The sequence below is a fragment of the Maylandia zebra genome, linkage group LG18 (genome assembly GCF_041146795.1).
Source record: "Maylandia zebra isolate NMK-2024a linkage group LG18, Mzebra_GT3a, whole genome shotgun sequence".
In the NCBI taxonomy this organism is placed as follows: Eukaryota; Metazoa; Chordata; class Actinopteri; order Cichliformes; family Cichlidae; genus Maylandia; species Maylandia zebra.
Window position 1 is genome coordinate 1,598,704 of NC_135184.1, and position 15,764 is coordinate 1,614,467.

At 45.2% G+C, this 15,764-nt stretch overlaps 1 protein-coding gene across 1 annotated transcript; it reads right to left on the reverse strand.

The window, feature by feature from the left end:
• Positions 1 to 63: 63 nt before the first annotated feature.
• On the reverse strand, positions 64 to 13,802 carry lamc2 (laminin, gamma 2). Its single transcript, XM_004573508.3, has 21 exons — positions 13,644 to 13,802; positions 9,026 to 9,202; positions 8,468 to 8,585; positions 7,926 to 8,047; positions 7,686 to 7,817; positions 7,398 to 7,587; positions 6,087 to 6,199; positions 5,572 to 5,964; positions 5,219 to 5,452; positions 4,395 to 4,531; positions 3,991 to 4,147; positions 3,381 to 3,586; positions 3,094 to 3,173; positions 2,856 to 2,993; positions 2,544 to 2,688; positions 2,306 to 2,455; positions 2,025 to 2,139; positions 1,705 to 1,901; positions 1,350 to 1,508; positions 1,152 to 1,251; positions 64 to 877 (listed from the first exon to the last, which is right to left on the reverse strand). Exons 1-21 carry the CDS (start codon positions 13,717 to 13,719, stop codon positions 624 to 626), a joined length of 3,393 nt encoding a protein of 1,130 aa, XP_004573565.2. The 5' UTR covers positions 13,720 to 13,802; the 3' UTR covers positions 64 to 623.
• Positions 13,803 to 15,764: the final 1,962 nt, after the last annotated feature.

The following is a 15,764-nucleotide window of genomic DNA, read 5'->3' on the forward strand; positions in this document are numbered from 1 at the left end:
CCCACACACAGAAATACCAGTTACATGAATCTAAGAAGTGATGAATAATGAAGTGAAACATGGTTTAAATGTCAGAACTTTTATCTTTTATTTTCATATAAATATTCTTGGTGGTCAGACTCGGTAGAACAAAAACACTGAATGCATGAAGGTTTAAAAACGATGGTGTATGTACAGTTATAAATACTCTAACATATATTCACAGAATGCAAACACACAGAATATATTTTTATAAAAACAGCAGATACTCCCCGCTGAGCGTAGAAGGAAACAGCAGTGCATTAATCTGCTCCAAAAGATCCTTTTACTAAAAACTGAATGATTTAGACAAAATCATTCAATAGAGAAAAATAATGTGTAAGGAGCACATGTCTTATGCCTACGTGATGAGTTTAAGGTGTCGTACAGTTTAGATTTAGGGACAAATGAATGAAAACATCGGAGGTGATTTGTCTTTAAATTTTAAAAAGCAAGATTCAAACTCAGAGGTTTAGAAACGAGTTAGCACGTTAGATACGGATTCTAAATAATTCAATATTTTTATGTATTACAGACAAAAAGAAGGTTGTCAGTAGTTGAAAAGTGCAAAAACACAAAGTGATGGCAGTAAGTCAGGTCACGCTTTAGGCCTCCTCGATGGGTGGGCTGTTGTAGCAGCCGTTGGGGATGGATGCCAGGATCTCCCTGAGGTTAGCGATGTCTGCCAGGATGGTGTCGATGTCGCGGTTGATCGAGTTGAGCTGGCGCATGTGCGCGGCCTCCTGCTCCTCCATGTTTCTGAGTCGGGGGCTCAGATTGCCCTCCACAGCTTTCTTAGCACCAGCCAACGAGTCCTCCAGCTGCTTCACCTTCTTTAAATCCACAGCACTGGACTGGTCTGAGAAAAGAGAGTAGACGCGGTGAGGAAGCAGCTCGTGCTGCCTCAGAAGGGCACTCAGGCCTTTCTGGAGATTGTGAAGCTGACCCCGTTAAAAAGCAACGTCTCCAGGAAAAGAAATCTCCAACAGTTGATTCTGTTTCCCACAAACGCTACGTCCAGATGAACAGAATCAACTTTTGGAGATAAAAAGCAACGCGTTGCAACTTCATAAATAAAACAGGACTTCAGGTTAAACTCCCAAAGTGTGAGTCAGATAAAAAAGTGTACGTACTGGTTTTAGCCAGCAGACCCTGGACCTCTCGCAGAGTTTTCTGCACTTCCTCGCTGACCAGCCTGGCGTTGTTGTAAGCTCCACCCGCTCCCAAAGACGCCTGCAGGGGAAACATTTACATCTTTAACCCCGTGTCCATCGTTTTATACGAGTGCGTCTGTGCGTCTGTGACAGGTTACTTCAGTGTGGTCAGTTTACCTCCTGGGCGTCAGCATGCAGGTTTTCAGCTTTCTCCAGCTCGGAGGCCAGATCTCCAACAACGCCTCCCGCCGTTGTTTTCAGGTTAGTCGCCTCTCTGTTCAGTTTGGTAGCTTCTTCCAGTATATTGTCATGAGCCGGCAAAGATGCAAATTCTCCCTGAAGGGTAAAGACAAAAGTCTCCGTTCAACTTAAAAAATAACCAATCAAACACATTTGTTTAAAGAAATTTCACAGAGTCAATTCTACAGCTGCTTTCTTCAACAAACGTAAACTTGTCCCTGACGTCTCGCCTGTTTTATCATTTCCAACATAAAGAATGCGTCATAAAGTAATGCCACAGTATTCATGCTACCTCCAGACCAGTGACCACGTCCCCGAGCTTGTTGATGTTTTCCAGGGCGTTATCATAACTGTCCTGAACATCTCCCAGGATGGACAGCGTTGCATTATTATTGCCAGCAGCCTGCTGGATGGTGGTCTTGATGTCAGGCAGACGCTTGATGGCAGCGTCTGCCTTTGTTTTGCTGCCTGCGATCTGCTGGTCGAAGCCTGAGAAGAAAGAAGAGTGGCATCAGCCTGCCGCTAGAGTTATGGTGGTGAGTGCCGCCCCATCGCTCGGTGAGTGCCGCCCCATCGCTCGGTGAGTGCCGCCCCATCGCTCGGTGAGCCTACCTTTCAGGGTTTTCAGGGCATCTTCTAGCTCATCACTTTTGCTGTTGATGAGTTTGATGGCTCCTTCGGTGTCAGCTTTGGCAACATTGACTCTGTCCACGAGGCCGTTGTACTCCTGCAGCGAGGGATTGAGAACAGAGGTGTTGATTGTTAAAACGTCCAACGTTACAGCAGAAATAAACATGTTTACTGATACTCAAACGATTTTGGTCATTTAGCCATTTCCTCCTTTAACTGGACATCTCCTGCTCACCAGAGGTGAATCTGTGACACTTTCGTACCTGCTGGGCAGCTTTGCCGTTGGCCAGCAGGTCCTCAGCGACAGCCTTGTCTCTCAGTATGTCTTGCTGCAGCGCATCAATGCCTGCGAGGTTCTCATCCATCGCCTCTGTCACTCCATCCACCCTGGAACGCATCGCATCAGTCGCCCCCTGTGCATCATGGGAGAACAAAGGAGGTTAGAGACACTGAACAAGTAGATGATAATAAAAAGAAGAATCTGTCCTCTCCAGCCATTACCTGCAGAGATGGGGGGAGGTTTTGCTCCATGTTGGCGATGTCTTTCAACATGCCGTCCGCCATTTTGCTCTCCTCTATGGCATCGCTGCTTAGACGTTTGGCTTGGTTCTCAAAACCCTTCACCTGAGCTGAAGTCTGTTCATACCTGGACACACACAGGTGGCTCCAGTTTAGTCTTTAGGCACCGGGTTTAGATTCTGCTGTCATTAACAAATCTGAAGCGTTTACATGCAAAGTGCACGTAAATCAACAAAGTGGTTGATTCAGAGTCTAAAAGAGTCTTTGTCTCTGAAGCTCAGAGGAGATACTTACATGGTTTTCAGGTCTCCAATCAGCTCTTTCACTTTGTTCTCTCTGTTCATGAGGTTTCTGACCAGAGTCAGACTCTGCTGCGAGTCACTCAGAGCCTTGTTAGCGTTTCTTTCCACAGCGTCTGCGAACATCTGATGACTGGAAGGCAAAGGCGTCGGCGTTAGAGACGGTGGGTAACGTGGACCGGTCTGCATGGTAGCCAAAAAACGTCTTACTAATTTGTGAAATCAGCACTTACTTGTTAGCCAGGTTGGTAGCCGTCGTCACCAGCGAAGACAGGTCGTTTGAACCCAGCGGAGAGTCGCTCTGAGGTACATCCTGAAAAATAAACAGAGGTTAGACAAGAAAACATCGTTGCCAATTTGTCAGCTTCTGTTTTCCCAAAATTTCTTGTCTTCTCTAAACCTTTGCCTGTTGCCTCTAAATACACGCACACCCAAATACAACACAACCCCTCTAAAATAAAATAATGATTCTGTCAAACACGACGTGTTCATCTCTGCGTCTGTCAGCGTGGAGCCTTACAGCGAACTCGAGGTCAGGTTTGGCCTTCTCCAGCTGGACTTTCATCTCCTCGATCAGCTTCTGGACCTCCCCCACCTTCGTCTTGTACGTCTGTTGCTGCAGTTTGATGTCAGCGGCTGCGTCCTTGATGTTTAGGAGATTCTCCTCCTCGTCCAGCTGCTGCTTGCTGATGAACGACAGGCGGTCCTGCAGCCTCTTCTCCACTTCTGTTACAGACAAACAATAAGAAATCGACTTTATTTTAACCAATGAAACCTTCTCCAGTACATCTGCTATGGAAACCTGAGCGAAACCATTCGGCTGCAGGTCTACTAAGTTCTTCTAAAAACTGCAAGTTCACTTAACCAAGTTATTGAGTAAAAATTTCTTATTAAAGCTTCTACAATGTGGATTTTTATTTTTACTAACTGTAACTGTAACAAACAGCAGCTGACTGATCACTTATAAACATAGGAATTAGTACATTTTCCCATTATACTCACATATTTTACTTTTAACATACAAGAAGTCACAACATGTTCAGCAGTCACAGGTTTAGTTTAGTGTTTGGCAAATTGGTACTGGGTCCTAAAAGCCTTCCGGTGATGGCACAGATAACATGCTGTCTTACTTGTGAGTTGCTTGGCGTCTTCCATCATGTCGTCCACCTGCTCCATAGCATCTGTCAGAGCGGCCTCTATCTCCTTGTTATTAGCTGGTTTCAATCCTCCGTCCGTGTCAGAGAACAAAGACTCCAGGTCCCTCAGTTTGGCAGCATAAGCAGCCATCTGAGCCAAAAGGAATACGTTTAGATGCCACAGTGTCTTAATAAGCAGATGAAACTTCAGAGTTTCTATAGGGTGATATTGTGATAATATTGTTTTATTATGATGATCATAAACTGCAAATGTAATATCTCAAAGCCTCAGGTGGTATGATATGGAAAATATAGCATCCACACAGCAGGGGGCGCTCTGTAAAATAAACGTAACACTTTCTGTGTATGACAGCAGGCGCCTGTTACAGGTACCCCACCTTTGCTTTGATGGGGGTGAAACAGGCGGGGCAGCTGGATCGTTGGCACCTCAGACCCTCGAAGCCCGGTCTGCACCGACACTGCCCGGAAGCATCGCATTGATCAAACTCCGAGCGCTGGACGTCACAGTTACACGCTGACGGGAAAACAGGAAAAGATGTTACTGCTGGATCACATCTGGGAAAACCGTCACAGCACAAAAAGTGTAATTAAAAGGTGCACCAGCAGGGGGCAGCATTCCACCTGTGGGGGTGTTGAGAAGTTTCCAGATGTGGGCCAATGTTTTGTGCTTTAAAGGTCTTTGAAACTTTAATATAAACTAGCTTTGCTCAAATTAATGATCATGTTGTTTTTTAAACTTGGTTCAAATTTAAATTCAATTTTCACTTCACTGTTTTCTGTAACTGATGCTTATTCTGCATATTCATTAAGTAAATGATCAATACAGCACCAAAGAAAAACAAGATTGAGCTTAGCGTTGATCAGCTGATACACTTTAACACATCGAGGTAACCGCAGCCATGTTTAAGCTGTTTTAGCTGCACACAGTTGCTGGGCAGCTGCATGCTGCTTTGCAACCCAACACCACCATCAAAAACCACAATTCTGATGATTTTCTTTGCTGTGAGCTTAAAAGATTATTAAACAGCTTCTCTCTGAGCAGCTCATGAAACTGAAACATGTCAGTTCTGTTTGTAAAAAACTGTTTTACTGCTTTCTGACATCTAAGATTCAATTTTACAGTAAAGAACACAAAGATTTCCCTGCAGATGAAACCCAGAGGTCTACATCAGAAACTCCTCTGACTGTGCGTCGTTCTTACGTTTGCAGGCGTCGGTGGGCTGCCCGTGGTAGAAACCTCTCACACAGTCCTCACAGTGCCGTCCCTTCGTGTTGTTCACGCACTTCAGGCATTCGCCGCTGTTGCGGTCGCAGCTTCCCAGCACTCTGACGTCGATGTGACCATTACAGTGGCAGGGTATGCAGGGACGCTGCACCCCTCCGGTACCCAGGGGGTCGCCATAATAACCTTCCTGACAAACGTCACAGCGAGGACCTGAGGACAGAGACACACAGTCAGGTTAGAATATTCTAGAATTATTCAAATTCAACTAAAGACGTTTAAGAGCTGAAACAAAACATCAACTAAACATCATGTTGTTGATGTCGTCTCACCAGAGGTTCCTGATGGGCACCTCTCACAGCGAGGCTCCAGAGAACCAGGACCCAGTGAGCAGGACACGCCATCCGCGCAGGGACACCTCACGCAGGTCTCCGGCCGCCTCGGGTCTCTGTAGAAGCCCTGGGAACAGCTCTGATCCGCGGGCGTCTCATCGGCAGAGTAACAGTCTCCAGTTTGCGGGTCACAGCTGCCTCCTCTGCAGCTGCAGGGCTCACAGGGGCTGAAGGCTCCATCTGCGGGGTCTCTGCGTTTGAAACCGGGCGCACACCGCTGACAGAACTCGCCCTCATGACCCGGCGGGCAGCTGCAGGTGTGCACCCAGCGGGCCGGGACGCCGTCTCCACGCTGCGCAGTCACCAGCTGCACGCTATCGAGGTAGCCACGTCCTGAAAAAAGAAACAACAGCTCATGAAACTGTGTGCGAGAGCCGCTCATCCTTCACTCTTTGTTGTTCTTTTCTTGGATTTTATCTCTTTCTTCTCTGTGGAAGAGAAGGAAAAGGGCTCACCGGTGTCTCCAAACGTGGCTCGGATCTTGATGGCTGTGAGGTTCTGCAGGAGCGTCTGGAACTGCAGGGCGGAGAGCTGAGGCCTCCACTTGCTGCCGGGCCGCTCGTCCAGTCTGTTCAGAAAAAGACAGAAGTTCAAACAATGTTTCAGGAAGACGACGTCTTCTCCCTGCACTGTCCTTCAACATGGAAGCTCATGAACCTCCGAGAAAACAGGAATCATTTTGATGTGTTTCTTCTTATTGCTTTGCTAATATTTGGACTGCAAGTGACTTCTTGACTAAATCAATCCAGATGTGTAGCCAGATGTGCAAACAAGAAAGAATTTGGTATCACGATGACATTAAATCTCATTAAATGTATCAGAGTCTGAGAGAAATTCTGATTCGGCTCATTGCATTCAGCTCCGAAGGTCCATCATAGTTTCACCCACGTGTGCATGAGAAGAGAGGCATGAAGAACATCTGCAGGTCAGACTCCACGTTTATTGGAGCAGTGTTGTTCCACCCACTTTCTCCACATCGCTCATGCAGTAAATCCCTCGTAAACACAGCCAGGTACTAACGGAGTGCCTGAGATTCTTGCTGCGTCTCTACTTGTTGTGATTAACAGCCTCGCCTCAGGAATGTTCACGCCTCAGAGAAGCCTGGCTGTCTGAACCTTTGATAGCTGGGCTGGAAACGTTTTCACATTCCTGCTGGACAAATGATGTCACACAGAGATGCCAGTCACAGTGTAAGTGGGAGCTATTCTGCCTCATCAAAACACGACACCTGATATTTCAGGCCAGTGTTCTCAAACTGCAGAGCTGCTGCAGGCGGCTGGAACAATGCATTAAAGTTCAATGACTTTCACTAACATTCATTTATAGCAGAAACTGAGGAGAAAGCAGCAGTGACAGTCCCACTAATGCCCACCAGGGGCTCCAGCAGTGAGTCCCCACAGACTCCCATCCATCCATTCGCTTCCGCTGATCCTTTTCAGAGTCGCTGGGGGCGCTGGAGCCTATCCCAGCTGTCATAGGGCGAGAGGCGGGGTACACCCTGGACAGGTCGCAGGGCTCCCACAGACTCCCGTGGGAGTTAAGACTTAAGTTTTAAAGTTTGCATTATTGTGGGCGTGGCCTCTTTGACTGACAGGTGGATGGTGACACAGGTGGCTGTAGCTGCTAGCTGGACCTCTGAGCCTTTTTACTCCAATTATCTGACCAATAATAACACCCGACCAATCAAATCTGTTCTCCACGTCATGTTTAGCGCTTCAGACAAAACCATCAAACTTTCAGCGACTTCACACCGTGGATTTTCTGACCTGAAGCTGTAGGTGATCTTCTGACCACAGGGGACCACAGATCGCAGGTCACCCAGAGAGGCAGCGACTCTTAAGCCGCCACCTTCCAGGATCACGTCGTTGACGGACGGGTATCGGACGCCGCGGTCCAAACGCAGCGAGAAGGAGAGGTTCTGGCCGTAACTCAGCAGCTGGTTCCCGAGGTAAGAGTCTGTGAGAAAGGAGAACATCAGTCATGACAGGAATGAAAAGAAAGACAAAGAAGTGTGGGTGGGGCTATGCTGTTAGAAGAGGTGGGGCTTGACTCACCTGGGGCATACAGGTAAACCGGCAGGCTGTTTTTGGAGATCACCTCCACGTCCTGGTGTTTCGGTGACCAGCGGAAGTGAGTATCGGCTGGAGTCTCACCTTGCATCGTCCCCACCTTCCAGTCCTCCACACCTGAAGCACACCAGAGTCTGTCACCTCACTTATTGTGCACTTTTACTTTGAAATGTAGGAAATGTTAGGGTTCTTTTATTATGAAGGTAACGAAGGAGAAAGATTTACCGGTGGTGAAGGTGGAGGTGATTTTGTGGACCGAGTAACCGGATCGTGCTGAACATCGGCTGCTGTGGCCGTAACAGAAACACGGCAGAGTCAGACTCTCAGATTCCTGCCTGGGCTGACGGCTGAAAACGCAAGAAACAACAGGAAGTGAGCCATGTACTATCAAAATAAGACAGGAGAATATTTCTGTGAACTAAAAACTGAAAAATAATGCAAAGAAGGCTGTGGAAGAAGTGGGCTGTTTAAAACTGCTCAGATGTGTTTGTATTCATCTGAAGCACATAAAGTACTTAAAGCTACTTAAAAACCTGTAATGGAAAGATGGAAGGCAAGCACTGAAATCAATAGAAAAGAGCTGTGGGCTGAAGTTAAGGACTGAAAACTGTAAAGTGACTGAAGACAGAATTCAATGTAAACATTTTTTAACTGCAGTTACAAAACCATTCATCAAATAAAAGACACCAAATGTAAGCAATGACATGCATTAAAGTGCACTGAAGGTGTTGAGAATTGAAGCATATGAGGTAACATTTGTCTCTCACCTTTGGGGGCAGCCGTCAGCTCCGATTGGTCCGCTGGGGCAGCGGTCACATTTGTCTCCTGTGACGCCTTCTTTACAGCTGCAGCGCCCCGTGCTGTCACATGACTTGCTGACAGAACCTGAGGAAAAACAAGCCCGGGCAGAACAACTCAAGTAAACGATGACATCGGTTCGTCGTCAGCCCCAAGTGGCCATTAAAGGAACTGCAGCTTCATTTTTCCACAGCAATGAGTTAACACATTGAAGCAAAAACGTTCAGCCTCTCATGTTTGGAAACTGTGTTTTATGAGACCGGGAAAGTAAATGTGTCGTCTCTAAAGACGTGCCAGGAACACAGAAAGGTTCAGACAGTTTTGATGAGGCATGTTTGAGGTGTAGTTTTCGTTTCCAATAAAAACATAATGAACTTACAGGATATGTGGAGGATTGTATCGATCTGATCTGGTGCCAGCGTTGGTACTGATACTATGGATACTTGAATTGATCCTCCCACCTCTGCTCTCTGGTTTGTACGTCTAACATTTTCCACACATAAGGGTTTTGTGAGACTTGCACTCACCTGTAGGGTTGCAGCGGCAGGGCGAGCAGCTCTGTCCCGCCCCCTGCAGGTAGAAGCCATCCTTGCAGCGCTCGCAGTTGCGGCCTTCCGTGTTTCCCTGACAGTCGACGCAGTGCAAACCCAACGCGTCGTGCAGGCAGTACTGAGATCTCCCATTGCACTCACAACGCATTATCGCTGCATGAGAAAGTAAGAGGTCAAAGGTCAAGTTTATTTTGATTTCTTTTAAATGATTTTTTGTACAATAACTGTTTGTAGATGCACTTCCATGTATTTTTGTGGCTTCACAGGTGTTGGACTGGTGCTTTTCCAGTCTGACCACAGGAAGTGCTTGCATTATTGTGAGGACTGTGGGAGGAAGCTGGCTGTTTACATTTCAGTTGTGCACTTTCTTCTGTTCTCCACTTTCCCTCCAGCTTGCATGTGAATTACTTGTTTTGTTCGTATTGTGATGGTGAAAGAAAAGAAGGCACATCCACAAGCTTCCTGAGCTTTAATCTAACAAACAGCAGCATTAGAGATGTTTACAGAGTGTGAAGCGTTTCATATGGTTTGTGGTTTGTTCTGAAATCCCAGCAAGAGCCTGCACACAAATCATCACAATCTGACCAGCCCCGCCCAAAAAGCCAGCACCTCAGCCCCTTCTGTGTGCAGCGAGCTCACCGGGATCACGGCTCAGAAAAGCAGCCCTGAAAAGACTTGCACCCGCTCCTTTAAAGCTTTGATTGAAACTGAGGGAGAGTTTCAACAGGCTGCTGCTTGTTCCTGCTGTTGGCAGAGAGGGCCGATCTCCCCCGCAGTGAATGCAGCAACAGCAGTTTGTGGTAAACCAGAGCAATGATGAAAAAAGTGAATCACAAGGCAGCCTGCAGCCTGCAGGGGCAGCCTGGTACAGAGCAACATTTCATGATTTTATTATTGCACCCTTTGCAGTGACCATCCTGGCAATGCAGCAGAAAGGGGACGACCACCAAACTGTTCTCATCCAGGAGGATATGATGTCACTGCAGCCACAGGATATGATGTCACTGCAGCTAATAAGCTGCCGCAGATCTTTTTCTGTGTGTTTTGGGTCTGTTTGGTGTTTGTGTGTTAAGCTGTGCCACTGAAGCATTATTGCATCAATATTTGCACAACACACGTGCGAACGTTCGCCCCTGACCGACATCAGGGCGATCGGGAGTCTGACCGACAGCTGGGATCAAGTTACAGAAACCAGGTTTACCAAGTGACCATGAAGGCCAGAGATTTCCCTCAAACTTCAACTCGGACTCGCAGACTATCTCCCGTGTGTCAGCGTCAATAAGCCACGCTTCTCTCCGATTGCACTTCTTCCATTAAGAGTCTTGGAGTTATTTTTGACAATGCTTTTAAACTTGATAAACAAATCAGCTCTGTAGTTAAGGGATCTTTTTATCATTTGCGGATTTTAGCCAAAGTCAAGTCTTACCTTTGCAGGAACGATCTAGAAAGAGTGGTCCATGCTTTTATTACTTCACGGCTGGACTACTGTAATTCCCTCTATGCTGGCCTAGATCGTTCCTGTCTACATCGCCTTCAACTGGTGCAGAACGCTGCCGCTCGCCTGTTGACCGGTTCAAAAAAAAGAGACCACATCACTCCGGTTCTCTGCTCTCTCCACTGGCTCCCAGTTGCCTTTAGGATTGATTTTAAAATCTTATTGCTGGCTTTTAAGGTTTTAAATGGCACTGCACCTTCTTACCTGTCAGAACTCCTTAGTACTTATCGCCCCAGGAGATCTTTGAGGTCAGCCGACCTGATGCTTTTAGATGTTCCCAGGTATAAATTAAAGACAAAGGGAGAGAGGGCGTTTGCTGTGGCTGCACCCAGACTGTGGAACAGTTTACCTCCTCACGTCAGATTCTCCAAAAGCCTAGAAACTTTTAAAACTGCTCTTAAAACTCACCTCTTTTCATTGGCTTTTAGAAAGGTTTAATTTATTTGTTTTATATATTTTTATTTTATTTTTATCAGCGAGGTGTTATTACGAAATTGTGTTCTATTGTATTTTTATCTGTATTTACTGTACAGCACTTTGGTCAGCCTTGGTTGTTTTTAAATGTGCTCTATAAATAAACTTGACTTGACTTGACTTGACTGTTGTTCTGCCAGGAGAATCCGAGCTGATGCAACTGTGGCACCAGCTGTTTACTCAGGTGAGGTGACCTCAGTCACAAACATCTCGAGCCGCTGGACTTAATCAGCATGAAGTTTGGAGGCAGAGGAAATGTTTCATGTCCCTGTGTTACTGTCCTGAGCTCAACGTGAACCTCACACAGCTGATGAGGAAAAACTCATTTTAAACAGGGTTTTGGGGTTTTTTGAAAGTGTGTTGAGAAAATATCCCCCAGCGATCGGTGGCAGAGGGCTGCCCCCTCCCAGGTTCTGTTGGACGTCTCCTCTTGTTCCTTCCCAGCGTCACCAAGTGCTGCTCATAGGGTGTGTCTGACTTTGGGGGTTTTCTTGAACACGTCCTGTCCTGGCAGGAACATTTTAACCTCACTGTGATGTTTTTTCTCCCCGTATGAATCTGAATACCTCGACAGTGACTGTAATCAATTTCTTCTTTGATGTAAGCGCTCAGAGGGAGGCTGAGGTGTGTTTGTCTGACTGTCAGATTCAGCAGACGTGAACTGCTCGTTCTCTACAGTTCAGAGTGCATCACACTGACTCACTCTCTTATAACACTTATTGTTCACCTGATTGCCTCCGGCAGCGGTGAGCTTAGGTGTTGTGTCTCTCATCGGACAGTTTCCAACTTGTGCGCCTCTAAATATTCAGCCTAAAGAAACATTTTCTCTCCAAAGGGAACGTGTTCACTGTTTCATAACTCTGCTTTCTTTTCCCCGGAGGAATGAAAAACAACAAAGACACACCTAGAGACGGTTCTTCTTACATCACAGTGTCAACTCCGAATCTGGTTTCATTTTTAATCTGAGGTTAATGCTTTAACAAATAAAAGACTAAAGCACCGTCTGTGCTGTGAGCACTGACTCATGTCATGATTCAGCTGATAAAACACTGCACATGTCAAACGTCTGCACTTGGTGATGTTTTTTTAAGCTTTGAACCAGTTTGTAGAAAAGTGCACTGCCTCCCACCTTTAAGTTGTTTTTTGGGGAATAATTTAACTGCGTTTTTGCTCCTGCAGGTGATGACGTGGTTTTCATCACCTTCATGATTTGACAGTCACTCGCAGTCTGTCCTGTATTGAGCACTGACTCAGCAGCAGTAAAGGCCAAACAGCCCAATATAATAAAAATAATCACTGCTTATCAATAAATCAGAAAATAAAGAGCTGCATGTATCTTGATGAACAATGCAGTTTTTACATTTCTCTCATTTTGGGTAAATAAAACGCCACAAAACGCAGTATTTTTACAGCAAAGCCGGTAAAACTGAGATATTTCCATGTTTCCTTAACCCGGCTACTTACTAACTATCTATCTATCTATCTATCTATCTATCTATCTATCTATCTATCTATCTATCTATCTATCTATCTATCTATCTATCTATCTATCTATCTATCTATCTATCTATCTATCGTCTCAGCGTATGAGGCTGGATTCTTTTCTTCAGCACATCAGTAAAAGTTCAGCAGATAATAATTTCTCTCCCTGAGGGGCAGGCGGTTCTCCTCTGACAGCTCAGGTTCTCGTGAGCCTCACCCATGGGTGTCTCCCTTTTTCCACCAGCTAGTCTTTGTTATCTTTTAAGACAAATTTGAAAAATGAAATGATCCTAATGAAAAGTTATAGAAAGCCTTCCTGTTCTGACTCGTCTGTGTGAACGGGTTTGTTAAGCTGCATGTTGTTGTTCTTTTACTTTCTTTAAACGTTTTATTTTGTCCTGAAGTCACAGCTTTATAGTCACAGCTTTATAGTCACAGCTTTATAGTCACAGCTTTCTCGTAATTTAAGGATCAGCCTTCGTGTCTATTTAAACTTCTTTAGTGAGATTTCTTAATTCAGCTGTTTGTGTCTTATTGTTAATCAAATCTGAGGAGCAGTTTACTTAAAATGATTCAGGAATCGTACTTCTGGGCTCTGCTGTGTTTCCTCTGACTCATCGCTGAAGCTTTATCTGATCTGCAGCTGTCCCAGCAGCTTCGTGTCTGCACCGGCAGACTTTCAGACACGAGTGACATGAATATGAATAACTCACAGTCTTATCTCATATTATCTTCACACACTTCATTAATATCACAGCTGCCTCCCCTCTGTGATTTTATTTGATTCCTTTGTTTGTGCACTGAACACATTTTTCAATAATTAACAAAATCACCAGACTGAGCCTTTAAAACAAACATATTAAATCCACAGCAATAAATACTGTACTACCTCTGAAATCAGTATTTAATGATTATTGTTATTATAAAATGAGGATCAATACGTTGTTTTTTAACGTCCCATCTTACCGACCTATGTTTGTCGTCTTGATTTCATAACGTTGTTGTTGCCTCTCCTAAACATTACCACAGCTATTAGCAGGCTGAGCTCAGGTATGTTGGTTAGAGTTTAAAGAAGAGAGTTAAAGGATCTTAATGTCTTTCAGCATCTTGCTGATAGCAGTAACAAGAAGCCGAGCCACTTACAGTAGTATCTGTAGGTCGCCCGGACGGCGCAGACAGCAAACAGAAGCCCGCAGAGTGAAATCCATCCGTTCCTCATGTTGTGTGAATCCTGAAATCAGATCCAAAAGCTGCAGCTGATGGAAAAACTCCTGCACAGCTCCTCAGAGTGACGCTTTTTAACTCCTCTCCTGCTGCAGGTCCGTACACGCTGCACGTACAGGCCACACTTATTCACGTGTGATTCACAAAACACACACCGTCAGTCAGAGGATATGACGGCTCCAGTGTGTGTGTGTGTGTGTGTGTGTGTGTGTGTGTGTGTGTGTTGTAACAGTGTGAGCCGTTGTCCTGGAGCTTCACATTTGCATTTGTACAACACAAAGACGTCTCACAGGACGGAGAATTAAAAATCTGATTTCTGTGAATGAAGTGAATCTGCGCTCTGTTCCAGATGTGGAAAACATGACAGATGTTTCCTGAACGTGAACTCTGCATGCAGCTGCTGAGAGTTCAGATTAAACCAGCAACAGTGCAGAGGCTGACCATTCACAGCAGCAGTCATGTCAGAGGGTTTTACAATCTAATGTGTGGACCTTAGAGAAAACACAAAGCCCTGTGACTGACCTGTCCAGGTGTGCCCCACCTCGGCCTACTGCGGCTGGGATGGACCCTGACTGGCAGAAGCAGAAGAAAATAGACAGGTGGCGTCCCCCACGGCTCAGTTTTAGGCCCGGTTTATGTTTTTGATTTCACCAGTCAGCAATATTCCTGTTATCATTACATTTAACACTGCATTATTACATCGATCCTATAATTATTATTATTAACTTTTAAATAACCAGGGAGTGAAACGCAGACACCAGCTTTGACCAGTGTTTCTTATTTTGGTTGATTCCTCTCTGGACTTTCTTTTATTTATTTCAAGGATCATTTATTGAATTTTGACCTTTAGTTTCTGAACTTAAAATAAATCGTTCCATTGTGCTTGGATTAATGCGCGTTTTACAGTATGTAGCGGAGGTGGCTGATATCCAGAAATCCTACCAGTGGCTGGACAAAGCTGGACTGAAAGACAGCACAGAGGCACTAATCATGGCAGCACAAGAACAAGCTCTGAGCACAAGATCCATAGAGGCTGGGGTCTATCACACCAGGCAAGACCCCAGGTGCAGGCTGTGTAAAGATGCCCCAGAGACAATCCAGCACATAACAGCAGGGTGCAAGATGCTAGCAGGCAAGGCATACATGGAACGCCATAACCAAGTGGCCGGCATAGTGTACAGGAACATCTGTGCCGAGTATAACCTGGAAGTCCCGAGGTCAAAATGGGAGATGCCCCCAAGGGTGGTGGAGAATGACCGAGCTAAGATCCTGTGGGACTTCCAGATACAGACGGACAAAATGGTGGTGGCTAACCAACCGGACATAGTGGTGGTAGACAAACAGAAGAAGACGGCCGTAGTGATCGATGTAGCGGTTCCGAATGACAGCAATATCAGGAAGAAGGAACACGAGAAGCTGGAGAAATACCAAGGGCTCAGAGAAGAGCTCGAGAGGATGTGGAGGGTGAAGGTAACGGTGGTCCCCGTGGTAATCGGAGCACTAGGTGCAGTCGAGTGGATCCAGCAGATCCAGTTTGTAACATCTCTTTATTACTATAATCATTGTGATCAGTTAGTTAAAAGACTAGTTGGGATTATATAAGGAATTTGAATATTTTTAATACAACTTAACAAAGTTTATGTTAAAGCTTAGCATAACTTAAATGTGATAATTCATGTTAAACCATGTGGGAAGCTTACATAAAGCACATACAAATATGTATAAAATTAATTCTATATAATATATGAAAGATATCACATTAAAGAAAATCTGAGTACTAATATTAAATATTTACTGTTTAAAGTATGTTTGAAACAGTAAATATGAGGTCATCTATCAAAGTTGTGGAATAGTTCTGATGAGGAATCGAGATTTTTCCAAGAGGAAAAATATTTTTTGTTCTTTCCTTTTAATTAAACTGTTTACTGTAGTTATTATCGCCGTGGTGCGTTCAGGGAGATATAAAAGGTTCAGGATGTGCTCGGGGTTAGAGTTTTATTCAAAAACCAAAGACAGCCACAGACGTTTATTTGCAGTCGC